At 50.9% G+C, this 18301-nt stretch overlaps 5 protein-coding genes across 5 annotated transcripts; 3 read left to right on the top strand and 2 right to left on the bottom strand.

Annotated features, from left to right (window-relative positions):
* Positions 1-1568: 1568 nt before the first annotated feature.
* Triagg1_10987 (uncharacterized protein) lies at positions 1569-3238 on the top strand (the record flags this gene model as incomplete). The annotated part of the gene is made up of 2 exons (XM_062895119.1): positions 1569-2104; positions 2176-3238. 2 exons carry the CDS (start codon positions 1569-1571, stop codon positions 3236-3238), a joined length of 1599 nt encoding a protein of 532 aa, XP_062750062.1.
* Positions 3239-4800: 1562 nt separating this feature from the next.
* Positions 4801-7404, top strand: Triagg1_10986 (uncharacterized protein; the record flags this gene model as incomplete). The annotated part of the gene is made up of 2 exons (XM_062895117.1): positions 4801-4819; positions 5018-7404. The coding sequence occupies 2 exons, from the start codon at positions 4801-4803 to the stop codon at positions 7402-7404; spliced, it is 2406 nt and encodes an 801-aa protein (XP_062750061.1).
* Positions 7405-7987: 583 nt separating this feature from the next.
* Triagg1_10985 (CAZyme family GT20) lies at positions 7988-9637 on the bottom strand (the record flags this gene model as incomplete). Its single annotated transcript, XM_062895116.1, has 2 exons — positions 7988-9252; positions 9325-9637. 2 exons carry the CDS (start codon positions 9635-9637, stop codon positions 7988-7990), a joined length of 1578 nt encoding a protein of 525 aa, XP_062750060.1.
* A 1781-nt stretch (positions 9638-11418) lies between these two features.
* Triagg1_10984 (uncharacterized protein) lies at positions 11419-14096 on the top strand (the record flags this gene model as incomplete). The annotated part of the gene is made up of 4 exons (XM_062895115.1): positions 11419-12041; positions 12110-12443; positions 12496-12686; positions 12743-14096. The coding sequence occupies 4 exons, from the start codon at positions 11419-11421 to the stop codon at positions 14094-14096; spliced, it is 2502 nt and encodes an 833-aa protein (XP_062750059.1).
* A 2524-nt stretch (positions 14097-16620) lies between these two features.
* Triagg1_10983 (uncharacterized protein) lies at positions 16621-17247 on the bottom strand (the record flags this gene model as incomplete). The annotated part of the gene is made up of 3 exons (XM_062895114.1): positions 16621-16626; positions 16695-17011; positions 17139-17247. The coding sequence occupies 3 exons, from the start codon at positions 17245-17247 to the stop codon at positions 16621-16623; spliced, it is 432 nt and encodes a 143-aa protein (XP_062750058.1).
* Between the last annotated feature and the right edge of the window lie 1054 nt (positions 17248-18301).

The following is an 18301-nucleotide window of genomic DNA, read 5'->3' as shown; positions in this document are numbered from 1 at the left end:
GGCGAGATGGCCGAGTTGGTTATGGCGTCAGGTTAAGGCTACCTTAACAGCAATTCCTGGTGGAGCAATCCGCGTGGGTTCGAGTCCCACTCTCGTCAGTTGATCTGTTTGCGCTTTGCCTCTCAGAATGAGGCGATGCGGAGATTAAATCTCCAGGTGCCTCTTTTCCTTTTTTTGTGTGGAGGGTCAGTATAACAAAATGAATGGCGTCGTCATGAAGCCTATAAATAGGTAGGTGGGTGAACGGCTCCCCATACATCATACCATATAAGTTAGGTAGGATCAATATGGGATTCTTCGTAGCAATACATTTTCGGTGCCGGATGAACGCTTCCAAGAGGATTGGCGACTGCAGAGATTCAGACATGCTTGTCATCATCCGTCGAAATGGCGCTGCTTCTGTTGAATGCACTGTCGGCTGAGATGCACTTGATATCAATCCGTTGTGGCGGTGACTTGGCTTCCATCGTGTCTGTTTTACATCAACTGTCCAAGTCGATGAGATGAATGTCCGGTGCTCTGCTGTACGGGACCTGTTGACTGCACAGGCCATCTCCCCGCTAGGCTATCAGGGGAGCAGTCCCCACGATACGATGCCCGCCTATTGACATGATGGAGGTCATTCCGATCGTCTGCCCGAACCGCACAAGACATCAACTAAAATCACCAACAGCCGGCTCCGTCTTGAATTCGGCTTGCCAAGAGTCAGGCAGCTGTTGCCGCTCATGCGCCGGGCTTGAAGCAAAAGCACGAGACTCGGTTCCTTTTCTGGCCAAATCACGCTTGCGGCTGTCAGTTGCTGATAGTGCATGGCTTTGACTGAGACACTGCGAAATGCACCGCATCTAGCTCATGTGCCTTTTAGTGCTACTATACCGACCTAGTAGGAGTTCTCAGGGTGTATACTCTGCTCCTTGTTCCTTATTTCGACATCAACAAATCGCGAATCTTTTGATTCCTCAAACTCCAAGCTCTCTCGTCATTTTAGTTTAGTGGCGTCGGCTTCCCCTGTCTGCCTATGACTCCCCCTTGCCAAAAGCCAAGCGTTGGCATCAATGCCGAGATGCTAAGTTTCGCATCTGCAGGTCTGCTGACGCTCCTCCACACCACAGCCAATGCAGCTGATCCCGCTCAGCCTTGCTGGCTGTGGTTCCTTTTTCCTCCTACCGGCGTCACCAAAGACTTTAGCCAGCCGATGTGTCAGAGATGCGGTCTGACTTGCTCTCTCGCGCTGCTGAGACGTGTCCACCCTTCTATCGTAGCAACGTAGCCGAACATGTGATGGCTGGCTGCATTCTCGTGGGAATTTTTTCCCCGGGTGCCTGCAGCTGCAGCTACTGCTTAGCCTTTGCGAGGTGCCAGGGATGAGTCGAGCGGAAAAAGTACTAATATGTTGACCGGCATGTCGTTTAGCTCACCACCATCGTCTAGAGCTGCAGCGTCTTCATGCAGCTTGTTTCAGCCCTACTTTGTTGGTAGGCTGTTGTTCTTTGTTCCTTTGAATCCTTGATGCTCGCACTCTAGTATACGTAGCGACTATATTATTGGCTCGTTCCACGTGCTATATTATGCCGCCAGTTTCCCCTTCTCCCGCCTTGGCCTTGAAGCCTGCAAAGCGCCCAAATGGTGCCTCATCAAAGTCCTTCATCATGAGCTCCGTCACCGAGTTCTACCGCTCCCAAATCGGCGGCGAATCCGTCATCAACTACGCCTACACCGACTTCCCCTGGCGGCTCCTTGCCAAAGACGTCTATTACTTCTTTGCCTACTGCTGGGCTCTGCCCTGGGTTTTGTTTCCTATCCGCACCTATGGCTCGGACGAGCTTGATGAGCTGTATCCATCCTGGATGAACATGTTCTGTCTCGCAGTTCACGTCTTCCTGCTCATCTTCCAGCTCATTTATCTTGTCACTCTGCCGTTAGCCATCTTTTTCCCCGCGTGGATGGGAATCGCTGGTATTGTGGCCTTTCATTTTCTAAACAGATTCGTTTGCATGCTGCTGAATGGCACGGAAATCATCTTCCACTCTGATGAAAAGTACGCAAAGACACGACCAGAGCACGAACACGAGCAGTGGGTATTTTTGAATGGCGTCTCCGTCGGGTAAGTCTCTCATCACGAAAACGTTGATGTTGTATCATTGGTTCGCTTTCTAACGTAAACAATTAATGCAGCCAACACTGGATGAAAATGAATCTTAATCGTCTTGCTCTCACATTTGGACGCCCAATTCTCGGCATCCACAATCGGACTTCTGGTGTTATTTTCGACGTCATCGAGTGTCTTATACAGCGCAACTTCTCATACGCAACTGGCGATATTCGTGTCTGCTATAGGCACCTCAAGGATATTCTCTATGACCCGAAAAAGTCAAAGGTCGTCTTCATCATGCACTCCCAGGGAGCCATAGAAGGCGGCATGGTTCTGGATTGGCTCCTTCAGGAGATGCCCCAAGATCTACTGGCAAAGCTCGAAGTATACACCTTTGGTAGCGCCGCCAACCATTTCAATAATCCGCACCGCCACGTCATTTCGCAAGATTTGACCCGGTCAAGGCCCCTTGAGGCGATGCAGACGCTCGTCTCCGAGGCCGCCTACGAAACTCCAGTCACCACCCCGCTGGAGATCAAGAAGGATCCTATGATTACTGCTTCCGTACGAAGGTCGTCTTCTTTGGCTTCTTACCACACCGCATCTGCGGCCAAGGATAGAGCCATTGGCCATATCGAGCATTATACCCACAACACCGACTTTGTCGCCATATGGGGCATCCTCCATTTTGCCACGAACAAAATGGCCTGCCTGCAGTTGCCTCGGTTCCTTGGCCGCCTTTTCAACCGGTCTAACGGTCACGGCGGACATCTTCTTGTCCAGCATTACCTGGACGGCATGTTCCCTCTGAAGCGCGACCCGGAAACCGGCGAGTTTACAGGAGCGGACGAAGAAAACGAGTTCATGGAAGAGGTCATCAAGTTTGGTGTCGAGGGTACCGCCATGGAGAACGCACGAGAGGCCTTTGAGATCAGCTATGGAGGCACAGGAGGGTTCGGAACGGGCGAGATAACGACCCCCATCGAGGTTTACGACCAGTTTTCTTCGCGCAAGAGACACAAAAAGGACGTCAAAGTCAAGGAGCTCAGCAGGCTTTGGATGTACAGGAACGGGTTGAGCCCGCCTGAAACATCGCAAGTCTTGCCGGCCGAGTTGGTGGGTATAGCGAGGAACTTTTCGATCTGAATGGGTTCATCGGTGGCGTACGGGGCATCTTGAGGATTTCTCACCACAGAGTTGACTTTACGTCGTGAGCATGTATGAACATGATTTAAGCAGCATTGGCAAGTTAATCTTGTCTTTTTTTTTTTCCTTGTTGCAATTTCTTTTCATATAGATTGAGCTAGATACCTGAGGACATATGCATGGGCTCGGGATCCTTCCCTCCCTTTTCATGAAATCATGAGTGCTTTTTGATACCAAATGCGAGTCATCATACCAAATTTGCGTCAAAGGGAGTACGTACATGAATCCACAAAGAAATCACGGAAGCAAAAAGGAGTAAAAGAGACAAAAAGAAAAGATATGACGAGAGTGGGACTCGAACCCACGCGGATTGCTCCACCAGGAATTGCTGTTAAGGTAGCCTTAACCTGACGCCATAACCAACTCGGCCATCTCGCCAATCACATCGGTTGAAACTCGGGGCGCGTAGTGCATACTATCAAGGTGCAGCGATGAGCTGATCATGCAGAACAAACTGTAGTCGTGGACGCCTACCCTGTGACACGATGATGAAAGTTGATAAAAAGGCATGGTGTACCAAGATACGGGCTAGTTTTGTGAATAAATGCATATGATATTGATTAACCAAAATTGCACACTTGCTGTGATTTCACAAAAGGGGAACAACAAGGGTGGCCAGGGTGAAGCTGTCTTGTCATGGCTTTATCACGGGTAGCCATAGAATGGATGTCAGTGCTAGAGGTTAACGATAGCATGAAAACACTCTGGATGTTACGTCAAGTGCAACACTAATACCAAGAACCAACAGGTTAGGAGATGAACTAAGTTGGTGATGGGCCGAGATTGTACAAGTATCCAGTACGCATCCGTGAATATATTCACGCCTACTCACGCTGTCAAAGTAACCTCCAGCCTCGTTTGACCCGAATTCACGACCGAGGAGCAAATCAAGGCTGCAGCAGGCAGGACGTGGCGAATTGTGGCGACCTTGGGAGTGGTTCAAGAGACTAAAAACGCAGCCAGCGAATCCAATCGCCCGCCTACCCCTCCATCCCATCTGCCAATCCAGCGGAACTTGCAGCAACCAGCGCAGGTCGGAATTCCATCATGGCGAGTCTCTGCCTAGCGGAAGCTTGTTTGCGATGACGCACTGAAGTCTCGAATGCAAGACCTGGACCCCTAGTTTAAAAGTATTTAATTTTTGCCCTGTTTTAGTTGGTGAAACCGCCAAAAACAACTCAATCTCTCTCTCTCTGTTTCTCTCTCTCTCTCATATCTTCCTTCAAGCGTTGCGCCCCGTTCGGTGTGCCGCTATTTATTACCTGCAGGATTCACTACTGACTGGCCTGCTCACTTATACTAGGGCCCTTTCCGTCCTGACGACCGTTGCTACGAGGCTTTGTTTTTTTTCTTGTCTCTCCACCCCCACCCATCTTCCCAACTACCTACCGTCAACACTTTCTTCGCCTTCTTTTCTTTTCCTCCGCCGTCATTGCGACATCGCAGCCACAGAAAGCAGCAACGACGACTCCAGGGGAGCAAAGGCGCATCCACCTGCCACCATGTTCGTCCTTAGAAACGGTATGTAAAGACATCATGTAAAGACATGACGTGAATGCAGCATGCAGCCGCCGCGACTCCGCCGATGCGCTGCCCTATAAAAGCCCCGCGATTTCCCTCTTTCTTAGATTCACGCCTTTTCCTCCTACGAGGCTTGCCGTCATCTCTTGTTTTCCTGTGCACACAACTTCGCTCCCACTAACACTCGTCTCCTCCTAGTTGGCAAGCTGATCTTCGGCTCCGCTACACAAGAATCCCTCATTGAGCTCCCTCAAGGCCAGCTCTACCTCGTCCGACCCCTCTCACCCAAGGGCTACTCAGAGCTCATCTTCAAGGACTCTGCCATCCGTATCCGTCGAACCAACCAAGACTTCCAATACCAGCTCGTTGTGCAGCGTGTGTTTGAGGAAGGAGAAGCTGAACTGCTCGCCGACGAGGAGGGTGAAGACGCAGAGATCGACGCTCTCGTTGGCGAACGCGACGAAAAGACCTTTCTGCTCGACGAGGCCCTGCACTTTCGCATTGAGATCAGAGAGGGCGGCGACGAAACCGTCCTCGCCTGGAAAGACTTGAGCGGAGACAACGGCGATCTCTACGAGTTTGTGTGCGACAGCGTTGTCACAACTGCAGAGGCGAAGCGTTTTCTTCAGACGGCCCAGGAGTGCCAATACGAGCGAAAGTACCGCAAGCCGCACACGACAGCCTCGGACGAGGATCTTGAACAATTCGAGTTCCCCGAGGAGCAACCCATCCCTCCCGCTAGCCCCATTCACAGCCCGACTCTCACCAGGTCCATCGACTCTATCGACGACATGTTCGCCAAGAGGACTGTCAAGCGGGAACCCGCGGCGGCGGAGCCCTTAGAGGAGCCCCAAGAGGTGGAAATCGAGGCTCCCCAGAAAGCATTGGGATCAACTGCCGCTCCGAAGCCTCTTGAGATCTATGCTGCTGTGTCTGGCGAATTGCATCTCTATGATCCACAAGCAGGGCACTTTTCCCAGGTTGAAGATTCCGTTATTGCCGCAGTATCTGAAGTTGGGAAATGGGAGTATTGGCTGCAGCTTGATGCTGCAGGAAAATCAATTCTGGGCACCTTTGTTACTCCCGAAATCAACCCTGTATTCGACTTTGAGCATCTATCCTTCATTTTCAACCACTGGGCGGAAGATGGAACCGGAAGGTCTTGGCTGCTCCGTTTTAAGGATCAGCCAACCCTGGAGAAGTTCCAGGAAGGTGTGATGCAGGCCATTTGGGAGAAACTCAATGAAACCAAATGGAAGAAGATTCAGGAGAAAGAGCGCGAGTATGTCTTGGATGCATTCAACGACCTCGCTATGGAGGATGCCCCGACAGAGGAGGAAGAAGAGGAAGAGGTCGAGGAAGAGCCTGAATATGAAGAGGACGAAGACGAAGACGAAGGGCAACAGGAGTTGTCTGATGGAGAAGTCAACTCCCAGCTTGCCGTGGGCTACAAACATGACCGCTCCTTTGTTGTTCGCGGCTCCAAGATTGGAGTCTTTACCCACACTCCGGATAATCATCTCAAGTTCTCCACCAATATTTCCAAGGTGACCACCCCTGGAGGTAAACTGATGAACCCCAAGAAGGTCATGCTTCACAAGGAGGATAGAGATATGATTATGCAAAACGACGTGGACCCGAACAAGCTCTATCGCATGGACATTGAGTATGGCAAGGTCGTCGATGAGTGGAATGTCCATGACGACATACCCGTCACAACATTTGCTCCGGAGAACAAGTTTGCGCAGATGACCGGAGAACAGACGTTCCTGGGTATCTCTCACAATGCCCTTTTCCGAGTCGACCCTCGCCAAGCGGACAACAAGATTGTCGAGTCAGAGCTGAAGCAGTACGTATCGAAGAACGATTTCTCTTCTATTGCTACTACCGGGAAGGGCTACATCGCTGTGGCCAGCAACAAGGGTGACATTCGCCTGTTTGACCGTCTTGGAATCCGAGCCAAGACGCAGCTCCCTGCCCTTGGTGATCCGATTACTGGCATGGACGTTTCGGCTGATGGCAGATGGATCTTGGGAACTACCAAGAACTACATCCTCCTCGTCGACGCCCAGCAGCATGGTGGAAAGAACGAGGGAAAGCTTGGTTTCGAAAAGCCATTCGCCGCCGACTCGAAGCCCCGCCCTCGTCGTCTGGCTCTTTCACCGGAGCACGTCGCTCAGTTTTACCACGAGACTGGCCAGCCCGTGTCCTTCACGCCTGCCAAATTCAACGCTGGTGAGGATGCAGAGGAGACGAGTATCATTACCGCCTCTGGACCGTACATCATCGAGTGGAACCTCAAGCGGGTTATTCGCGGCCAGAAGACGCCATACAAGATTAAGCGATACGAAGAGAAGGTCATGGCTGACGACTTCAAGTTTGGCTCGGACAAGAATGTCATTGTTGCTCTGCCCAACGAAGTCAACATGGTTGCCAAACAGAGCCTCAAGATGCCTACCCGAGAAAGCATCATCGGCGACGTCCGACTGCTTGGTAGTGGACGGAGGTCTTCGGGGCGAATTGGCAACGCCAAGAGCGGCCAGTATAAGCTCGGAAGAGATGACATCGTGGAGTCAGCTTATTAAAGCGTTGGCATACATGTCGAATCTTTGATCATATTCAAAGTATATGAGGTGGGATATTGAAGGAATGGGAGGTAGAAAAGGGATAGGATGAGATGATATGATGATGATGACGGGATACCACAAGTTGCTTTACATAACGCGGTCAGGGTGGGAGAAGGGAGTTTCCTGGGGTCATGATGCTTTCTCGAGTTTTATTATATTTCCGCTTAGATACCTGTGTGTCATGCGTAGTACATTTTTGACCGACGAATAATGCCAAGGACGTTTATTCGGATTTTGTCAATGGTGGCTGCGGATGCACATGCGATTGATGATGCCAGGGATACTAGATAGCCTCAATACAAATATGTTTTTTTTTTTAAAAAAAAAACAATATGATTGGAAAACACTGCAAGAAGAGGAACTGAAAATTAATCATGTTCAAGAATAACTCATACATACACATATTTTTTTATTCGCTAACCCAGCGTAAACAAAAGAAAATAAAGAAGAAGCAAACATTCCTCGGGCTACCTTAACACAATGATTAGAAGAAGAAGAAGCAACCCCCCGCAGACGAAATACAGCAACATCAGCCATTGACCTATTCAGACGATTCCGGCTGCTCGGTGCCTGTTACCAGGTCCTTGGCACCCTCGGCCACCTGCTTCACCTTTTGACCAAGACCGACGACGGCGCCGGCAACGTTTCGCAGCGTCTTTGTCTGCGCGCTTTCCGAACTGAGGCGAGTCATCTCCGCCACGAAGCTGGCTCCCCACCAGGCACTCGTGTACTTGAACACGTAGCGCTCGAGCTTGCGGTAGTTGGCCTCGCGCTGCTCGGGACTCATGGTGACGGCGTCGTGGATGGCGTTGGCGAGCTCTTCAGTGTTCCAGGGGTTGACGATGAGGCTTCCGTTAAGAGATTGAGCGGCACCCGTAAACTCACTGAGGATCATGACGCCGTGGTTGTCGCGCTGGGTGGCGATGTATTCGTACGACACGAGGTTCATGCCGTCCCGCGTGGACGAGACCAAGCACACGTCCGAGACGGCATATAGAGCGGTGAGCTCTTCAAAGGAGACGGACTGGTGGAGGAAGTGGATGGGCATGAACTCGATGGTGCCGAACTTGCCGTTGATGCGGCCGACGAGTTCGTTGACGACGGCTCGGAGGTTCTGGTATTCCTCCACATCTTGCCGGGATGGGACGGCGACCTGGACGAGAACGATTTTGCCGATCCACTCGGGGTGCTCTGTCAAGAAAACCTCGAGGGCGTGCAGCTTCTGGGGCACGCCCTTGATGTAATCGAGGCGATCGACACCAACAATGAGTTTTACGCCCTCAAACTTGCGGCTGAGGGTGGCGATACGCTCCTGGACCTTGGGTCTCTGGAGGCCTTCGACAAACTTCTCCGGGTCGATGCCGATAGGGAACGCACCGACTGTAACAAAGCGGCCGTTCCAGTCAACACCGTTGGGGGTGGTAGGGGTATCAAGGATTCGGGAGCAGCTGCTGAGGAAATGGCGAGCGTAGTCGTATGTGTGGAAGCCAATGAGATCGCAGTCGAGGAGACCGGTGAGAAGGGCCTCTCGCACGGGCAGGATGCGATAGATCTCGCTGCTGGGGAAGGGCGTGTGCAGGAAGAAGCCAATCTTGACATCCTTCTTGGAGTCGCCAATCTCCTCCCGCAGCATTTGAGGCAGGAGCATCAAGTGGTAGTCGTGGACCCAGATAAGATCGCCGTCTTGTACGTCCTTGATGACGGTCCTGGCGAAGAGGCGGTTGACTTCCTGGTACGCAGCCCACGCGGATTCGTCAAAGGTAATTTCACCGGGGTGGTAGTGGAAGAGTGGCCATAGGATGGAATCTAAGCCGAAAAGAAGATGGATATGTCAGCATCGATACGAAGGCTTGGAATAAGGAACCGAGCGAAACCCACTGGCAAAGCCATTGTAATGTCTGTCTGCTAATTCGTCGTCGATGAAGACGGGGTGAGCGCCGTATTCGTCCTTGAGACGTTTCTTCATGCCTTCGACTTCGTTCTCGGGGACTTCGAGGCCCGGCCATCCATACCACTGGAAGCTGGTCGTTTTGCTGAGGCCGCTGAGGCCAGTGACCAGTCCACCGGACGACATGGAAAAGCTGTAGCTTCCATCGTCGGAGCGCTTGATGGTGATGGGAAGACGGTTCGAGAGGAGAAGGAGACGACCCGGGTTCGCGGCCTCTCCGCCTGATCCAACAGCAGCAGGCATGGTGTTGCTTGATACGCCGAAGCTCTTGTTCGTGGCTCGTCGGTCGAGATCCAGCTCCTCGATTCAGCTGGGCGAAAGGATTCGAAGTGGAAGCTATTCGGTACGACAACAGTGGCGGCGACTAACAGATTGGCTAGGGTTAAGGCGTGGCAGCTGATTGATGGCTCGGGATGACGTTGATTCGAGTCGTAGCTTGAGAGCTGAGCCCAGGCAAAAAAAGCTTCGGGAGGCGCACGGCCAGGCGGCCTTTTGGGAGAATCCTTCTAGTCGCTATCGCGTGAAGGCACGCGCAACCATCGGGCGCTTGGCAGGGCAGACGAGTGAATTTGCCACAATCCTACCGGGAGCTGAGAATGGAGGGGGAATCGAGTTGCGCGTATGGTTGTGTTAAAGCTTACATGTGTGTTATGTCGCATCAATCCAACTTATATAACGTGAAAGCTTCGAGGAGGGGCAAAGGCGGCACAGGCTTTGCTTAGCAGGGAGGGGGAGGGGCAGCTTTGGGGCCCTTGTTAGTGGCCCATGGCCCGTATCAGCACAGCTAGAGGCCTAAAGCAGGTTATGTTGCATTACAGCTACCTGACGCAGTCACACATAACCAAGCACGGCGAGATAGACTAGGTGAGGTGTTCCAATGTTTGCAACCGTGGTGAGGGATATTCCTTTCATTTTTGCCTGCCAAGGGATCAATGCCAATTACTGCGACAAAGCCCTGCAAGGACCGGAGAGAAGCTTGTGCTCGTCAGCTGGAACTTGGCCATCTTGCGCATGTGAGAGTTCGGAGCAAACAGTCCGTTTTGGCCGTGTTGGGGATCAGCGATCGGCGTAGACACAACGACACAGCAGCCACCCAAGGTGTTAACTAGGTACCAACGGCGACTTGACTGTGATGCTGACGCTATACAATGTTGAAGTAATTGATACCACGGAGTACAGCATCGATTGACGTCAATCGACGGGGCTGGCATCAGACAGAGCCCGGAAAATTCTACCGTAGCCCAGGTAACATGTAAGATGGGGTGCGCCAAATCCAGTTCCTGAGGGCGCTGGCCAATGACTGGGAGCAGCATGGCCATGCATGACATTTGGCTTGCGCAAATACTTTGACGGGGTTATTCAACCGGGCCGAAGAAGAACTGATGGATGTGATCTTGGGTGGCATGGATCCAAGTAGTGCCGATGTGAGAGAGGGTGAGATAAAGGCAGGCTTCGTTGGGTTGAATTTTCAAATCCGCGTTTGCATGGGATTGTTTCCGATTCCTTTGCTTCGTTGGATGGCTTAGACGATGCTTCTACGTGGTACAAGCCAGCCACATGATGCTCCTCTGCCGGGTTATTGCGTGAGACATTTACTGATCCTTCTTTCTTGCCTGAGGCCGTGTGTACTGTCAGCTACCTATACTCAAGGGATTGCGAAATAAAGGCCAGAGGCTCAAGGGGATCAGGTATTGAGATGCAAGCTTGCAAAGGTGAGAGGAAGCAGTTGAGACTTGGTGTATGCTGCTGCTTTTAGCGATCTGTAGGTACTGGATACCTGGAAACGTGGATTTGGTATCGATGTTTGCCACATAAAGCACATACGTAACAAGTACTCATACCTAGAGGTGCCCACTCCTCTCTGCACTTGGAAAACTTTAGATGCATGGAGACGCGCGACCCAGTCGACTTTTGTTATCGATAAGCGTATTCCCTTTGCCAAGGACCTTTTTTTCCTTTTCGATGCCAATCGCGGCGGCGACGAGCTTCATCACCCTGTCGCCTTGGGGGAGCCGCGCATCGCCATGGAATCGTCGCAAGATTTCAATTCTCTCCAGGAGGAGATCCAAAAGTCTCTCATCTCGACCATCAAGTCGGCCAATCGCATCGCATCGCACGACCTGAGCTTCCAGCGCACCGTCAACCCAGATGTCGCCGAGCAGCTCGATGACAAGACGTCGCGCATTCTTGACCTCTCGACGCGGCTTCTGAGCTCGGCGGCTCGAGCCTGTGGCCTGAAGCCGCTCAAGCTGGAAGACCCTGAAGATGTGGACATGAATTGGCGCAAAGTGGTGGATGTCGTCGACTCTGTTCTGGAAAAGGCAGATCGGGCCATCGATGAGTATACCGGACTGGTCAAACAAAGAGAGAATGGAGATTCAGATTCCGTGAGTCCGCTCCAGCTCAATCTTGTGGCATATAGCTCTAACTTTTCATCGCAAAACAAGAACTCAAAGGCAAAGCAACCCAAGTCGACCGGTAAAGTCATCCGCAACGCCAACGTGAAGAAGCCACAGCTGGACTTTGAAGTCAAACCGAACAACTTTCCGGATGGGCCATGGAAGCCCCTGTTGACGGAAAAACCTCACGCAGAGGTATCTCTAGATGACAGCCTTGTCACTTTTGTTGGAGACAATGGAGCGCCTCAGTATGTTTGCGCCAACATCATTCAGCGCATATCGCTCTCCTCACTAACGACTCTCTCTTTCACTCTAGATACAAACACCCGTATGAACCGGAGATATCGAGTATGCAGTACCCCGATCGAGTATTCCAGATCCTGGACCCCATACCGCCTCAACCAGTCGAGTCAACCGCAGCCATGTGGGTAGATACGTACGAGGGTGTTGTCGAGATGCTGCGGGAGTTGAAAGACGCAAAAGAAATTGCGGTTGATTTAGAGCATCACGATTTTAGGACTTATGTTGGGCTCGTCTCCTTGTTGCAGATCAGCACTAGAGAAAAGGACTGGATTGTCGATACACTGAAACCATGGCGGCATAAGCTTCAAGTTCTCAACGAGGTCTTTGCTGATCCTACCATTGTCAAAGTAAGAGTTTTCTCCAATATTTGTTTTGATTGTCGCTAATCATCCTCATTAGGTCTTTCACGGTGCATATATGGACATGGTTTGGCTTCAGCGAGATCTTGGGCTCTATGTTAATGGCCTCTTCGACACATTCTTCGCAAGCGATGCTTTACATTATTCCAGCAAGAGCTTGGCATTCCTCCTCTCCAAATTCGTCAACTTTGAGGCCGACAAGCGATATCAGTTGGCTGATTGGAGGATGCGGTATGTTCCCGGAACTTAATCTCTGACTTATTATGGTGTTTATTAATGTCTGCTAGGCCCCTCCCTGAAGAGATGTTGTATTACGCTCGCTCAGATACCCACTACCTACTCTACATTTACGACAGAATTCGAAACGATCTGGTCCAGTTATCGGACCGAAGCACCCCTGAGAAAGACCTTATCAGCATTGTTCTGAAAAAATCGCGAGAGCTTTCCCTTTCACGTCATGAGAACCTTGAATTTAATTCAGAAACTGGCGAAGGGTCTAGGGGTTGGTTCAACTACGTCTTGAAGAACTCGCATCTTGGCTACAAGAGTGATCAGTTCGCTGTATTCAGGACTCTTTGGAAATGGCGAGACGTGACGGCGCGCGCAGAAGACGAGAACCCTAACTTCGTGCTTGGTACTAACAGTCTGACCGAAATTGCACGCGCTAACCCTCCGGATGCCAAGGCCCTTCACAGTCTACTACCGCTTACTGCTCCCCTGGCCCGTTCCAAGGTGAATGAGATTTGGAGTCAGATACAAGAGGAAAAGGCAAAGGCGGGACCGACTCTTTTGCAGTTTTTTATTGCCCGAGATCCGTCATCACAGCAAAGGGCGGGAGTTCCTAGGGTAACAAAGACCCAAGGTCAACCTGCAAAATTGGAAGCAGCTGCCACGGCTACAAAGCTGCAACGCTCGCAGCTATTTGGAAATGTCGCTGTTAGCTCAAGATGGGATGAAACAAAAGGAGCGGCTCCTGTACAAGAAGATTACTTCCCCTTCCCTTGGCAACGGTTTGTTGAAGACGCTACAGACTTTGTTGTTGGAGCCCAGCCTGTCCAAGAAATCCCAGCAGCAACAGAAGAACCGACAAGACCAGCAGCCACCGCCCCCGCCGCCGAAGATGAGAAGGACGAAGAGTTCACCTTGCGCAGAGGAAGAAAGAGAAAATCCGACGCCGTTGAAAATGACGAGCCGTCATCTAGTGAAGGCGAAGAGATGCAAGATAATGCCATGAATGAAAACGCCGTCATTGAGATGGAGGATGAAGCCGTCTCCCCCAGGTCCGCCAAGAGGGCGAAGAAACTAGTGAAGAAGCAGAAGAAGAAGGAGAAGAGAGACGCAGCCAAGGTGGCCCAGGAGCAGCAACGCTTGGAACTTCGTACTCTGCGACAAGAAAAGCTTGCTCGTGAAGAGCAGCAGAAGAATCAACAACCTCAAGCGGGCGCATACCAAGCTGTTCCTTTTGACTACAGCAAAGCAGCATCTGTTCTTCATGCCAAGAGGGACGAAGCCAAGGAGTTAACTCAAGAAGATAAGAAGAAGGTATTTGACCCGTATTCGAAGACGGGCGATGATGAGATTAAACCGGCAAGACGGATGCCAGCAATCAGGGGCGAGAAAAGTGCTACATTCAAGAAGTGAAACGAATATTCAAGCTGGGTTTGGTTACATGCATAGATTAATAGCATTGGCCATGAATTGGGAATACAGGCAGAGACTGGCGTTGTATATAGGTAGCTGAATAGGGAATGGACTATTTCAGAGCTTCTCTTTTTAAGAGCACATGATCCTTTGAGTAATTGCAGAGTGAATTGTGGCGATGATTGTATGCCTATGAACATAGCATGGAGCTATCCCAAAGCACGCGTAAATGATACAGATGTAGAGCTTTGGCACATATATGGTTGTTAAACATGGCCTCTTCTTGTGCAAATTATATAAGCTACTTTTCTACATGTTAGCAGACGAATATCGTGTGGGTTCATGGGAGAATTTCCAGGTTCCAAGGTTATTAACCTATCAGTAACCTGGCAGATGCGGCAGAGAATCACACTTTACGCAGCACATCTGCATCACAACTTTGCCCGATCAAGGCTCGTGGCCTGATGGATCGTCTGACAGCAACCCTCCCTCCTCCGTCTCTTCCATATCAACTTACCACACGCGACTCTTTACCTCTGCTGCAAAACCATTAGCCTCAGTACAGGCATGCTGTCACTGGTTGGTGGCTTCGGCAACCTCCAGCCATGGCTTAAACTCAATGCTGCCAACAGCAACCCCTTTCATCGCACTGCACTGCAACACTCGCCGCCCAGCAATTTCCGATGACCAAGGAAATTCTTGCATCCTGGTTTCGAATCATTCGATACGGGCTCAATTCACGGAGAATTTTCCCCCCAAATGCATGGCTGATGTAACCTTCTTGCATTTTTCATCAGGAGAGGTCATGTGACTCGTGAGGGGAATCGTGAGGGGAAGGCATCTCGACTGCACGTCTTTCGTCTTCCCTTTCTGCTGATTTGTTCATTTACCACGCATCTTCCATTCGTATAACGGGAGAGGACCTGTCGAATGCTGCGATTTTGATTGTTTGAGCAGCGCCACGATGGTTGAAGGACTTTGGTTCTTTGGACCGGGATGGCAGCGGTAGGTGATGCACGGGTATTGTGACGCGTGAATGATTGTGGGGGTTTTTCTTGAATCGTCTGTAAAAGTCGCATTCTGCTAACATTGAGTAGGAATGTCCTACGTCTGCAAGTGGAGGCGGATTCGAATGGAAATATCGTTCGAGAAATTGATCACCAATTCGGTTGCTCTCCAGAGTGTCAACACGAGTGCATGAAGTGTTTCAGTCCACTTGGCCCAAAACGACACCATCGCATCTGGGATGATGAAAATGCAGACGCAAAAAGATGAGGTTTCAATGGAAAGAGAGCCTCCGGATTCCTGATTTCCTCGTTTCTCGATTCGAGCAATCCGGAGCCAAGGTGACCATTGATGGTAGTCGGGTCAATTTCTGTCGTCTTGACTCTGCGTGCGAGTTTATCAAGGCAAACTTCACACCAGCCCATGGCGATTTATCGAATCAGTCCGCCCATGTGTTCAGGAAAGGAGTGACATCGAAGGCGCCGCATATACCATTCCAGAGAGGATGTCGGTCCTGCTATCGCACATGGCGAATTACTCAAAAGACTTCCATTCCTGGTCGGCAACACACGGCTTTTCGGAACCTGTCACAGTCACCCAATATATCATGCCTCAAAGAGTCAGATATACTCTTCATATTAAAACGTCTGTGAACAACTGCTGGTCAACCGGGAGCCAGCTGGTATATATGATCCTGCTCTACGCCTGATCCTGATCCACTATGGGGCACAAGACTCGTTCTTCTCCTTATCTCGCTTAAATCCACCAAATCACCAAAGGCCATTATTCCCCAGTCCACTCATGATACAAGCACGTCAGCTTTCAGTGAAGCACAAGACCAGGACAAACCCCTCCCCCACTACCAGAGGCACTCTAACACCGTGTGGAGCAATTCGTCTCTTCAGTTTGTGGACACCTTGGTTGAAATATCACGCACATCATAGCCCTCAGGCCTCACCAAGTCGGTGAAGGCTGAAAATTACAGCGTTGGTGTGAGCTTACTGCCTGTATAATCATAGTTATTATACACGGTAGGAGCTCTGTCTACAGAATCTTCAGCTTGCTCATCCGCCGTCTTAATGAGGCTACTTCGAAATACGTGAAGACAAAGAAAGAGAACAAAAAAACACCCCGATACTCATACAGCAGTAACAAGTGTTACCATTTTATCAATATTACCGCACTGGTCAACGTCAAAGATTGATCATGTCAAAGCTCTTCATTTAAGAGCAGGAATAAATTGAGGCTTTTTTTATTTTACAATCGACTCCGTGAAGGAGCATGATGGGCTTTACCCAAGATCTATGAGATAGAGGACGCCATTTTCATCGATGGCCACCTTCCCCAACCTCTAACACCGTCTATGATGCATCGTCTTCCACGTTTTATTGTGCACGTTGGCACCCCAATTGCATTTGACAAACCATCAAACTCCAAGTGGCGGACGGTCCAACGTCGTCCCCTTATATTAATTGCTCCATCCACTGGCCGGAGCTTTTCCAATCTCTCGAGAGGCAATTTAGGTCTATGGGGCGATGGGTTAGAAATTGACTCAAACTCATATATATCTCGGTAAACCTCGGCAAAACTTACGAACTTGGCCATCAGGGCAATCATGAGGTCGAAAAGAGCGATGGCCTCAACGAAAGCGAAACCCAGAATGGCATAAGAGAAGAGCTGGCCACGGAGAGCGGGGTTGCGGGCAACACCGTTGATGAGGGCAGCGAAAACGACACCGATACCAACACCAGCACCGGTCAGACCGATGGCAGAAGAACCCATACCCAAGTTCTTGGAGACCTCAACCATGGCCTGGGCGATCTCGGAAGAGTAGGCGCGGCGCTGAGCCTGGAAGGCGTTGCGGCCAGCAGCCTGGATGGTCTGGCGCTTCATGGCCTGCATGGGGCTGCCTTTACACGAATTGATGTCAGCCATTGATTCAGTCGATTGAATTATGCTACGGGACTCTCTCTGGAGGATCGAAATGCTTCAACCCGGGGTCCATTGCTGCGGGAAAAAAGTTTTCTCTTGACTCACCGGTGGTGATGGTGCGCTTGGCAGCGGCGAGAGGAGCACGCATGGCAGGGCGAGCAGCCTTGGTGGCCATCTGGGAGGCCAGGCGGGAGGCGAAGACACGGGAGGCCATTGTGATGGTTTGAGGAGGGATTGGAAGGTTGGACTGGAAGGGATGGATGGAGTGAGGCAAAGGTCAAGCAAGTCTGGAGGAAGAAGGAGAGAGAAAAAGAGAACTGGAGCTGGATGGAGGAATGGCAAGAAAAGAGGACCCACCTCGAGGATTGGCCTAGGGGCATGAGGGAGGTCAGCCGGGGCCAAGTTGGACAAACGAGTGAAATTCCCACCGCCGGAGCCAGTGGATGGATGACTGAGGCCGAAGGGGCCATTTGGGTTGGAAAAGCCGTGGTGCAAATCTTAGGACCGGTCAAGGCATGCCACCGATGCTCATCTCGTCCAATCGGGGGAAGCCGGGTACGGATTCACAGCATACTGCAAACAGCCTGAGGCAAGCTTCTTCGTTTGCTGCTTTGCAAGTTTTACAGCCTGAGGCGTCCGTCTTTCTCGACAGATGGTTAGCTACTGTGGGAGCCGAAACCTTGGAGTTGCCGGCATTCCAATGAAGAGCAAAGGGTGCTTGTCAGTGGCCATTGACGTTGATGCCAAAACGCCATTGGCTTCATTCAAAGTGTCTATTGGCAGCACGGCAAAGAGTCGTTGGTGCGAACCTTAATCGAACCAAACATATGTCAACCACCACCACCACCATCACAATCAACTTTCTACGACGCAACAACTCCCCCCCTCTTCTACATGATGCTGGAGGTTGGTGGTTGACCGGTGCCATGGATTATGGATTATGGGCTGCCGGCAAGGCCAAGAAAATTTTTCTGCTTTGTTGCTGTCTGAGGCACAAAGAAAAGATCGACTAGGCAAATTCTGATACTCCTATATGGATCGACTTTATCAGATGGAGAATTTTTGCCGCGTTCAGATAGCATGAGGTTCTACGACTGGATGAGGCTTGTTGGCGCAAGCCCCCACGCCCCACTTGGCGTCAGTGTTGGGAGCCGTGCAAAAAGATACGATACGAGGTATGTAGGGTAAGTGGCCCCGGTGGATTAGGTATTGACCAGGGGTTTACGATCTAAGAGTTTTAGTCCACCAGAGAATACATTAAAAATCTC

The sequence above is a fragment of the Trichoderma aggressivum genome (assembly GCF_033847375.1).
Source record: "Trichoderma aggressivum f. europaeum strain CBS 100526 chromosome Unknown scaffold_108, whole genome shotgun sequence".
Classification (NCBI taxonomy): Eukaryota; Fungi; Ascomycota; class Sordariomycetes; order Hypocreales; family Hypocreaceae; genus Trichoderma; species Trichoderma aggressivum.
This window is presented reverse-complemented; position numbering and strand designations above follow the sequence as displayed.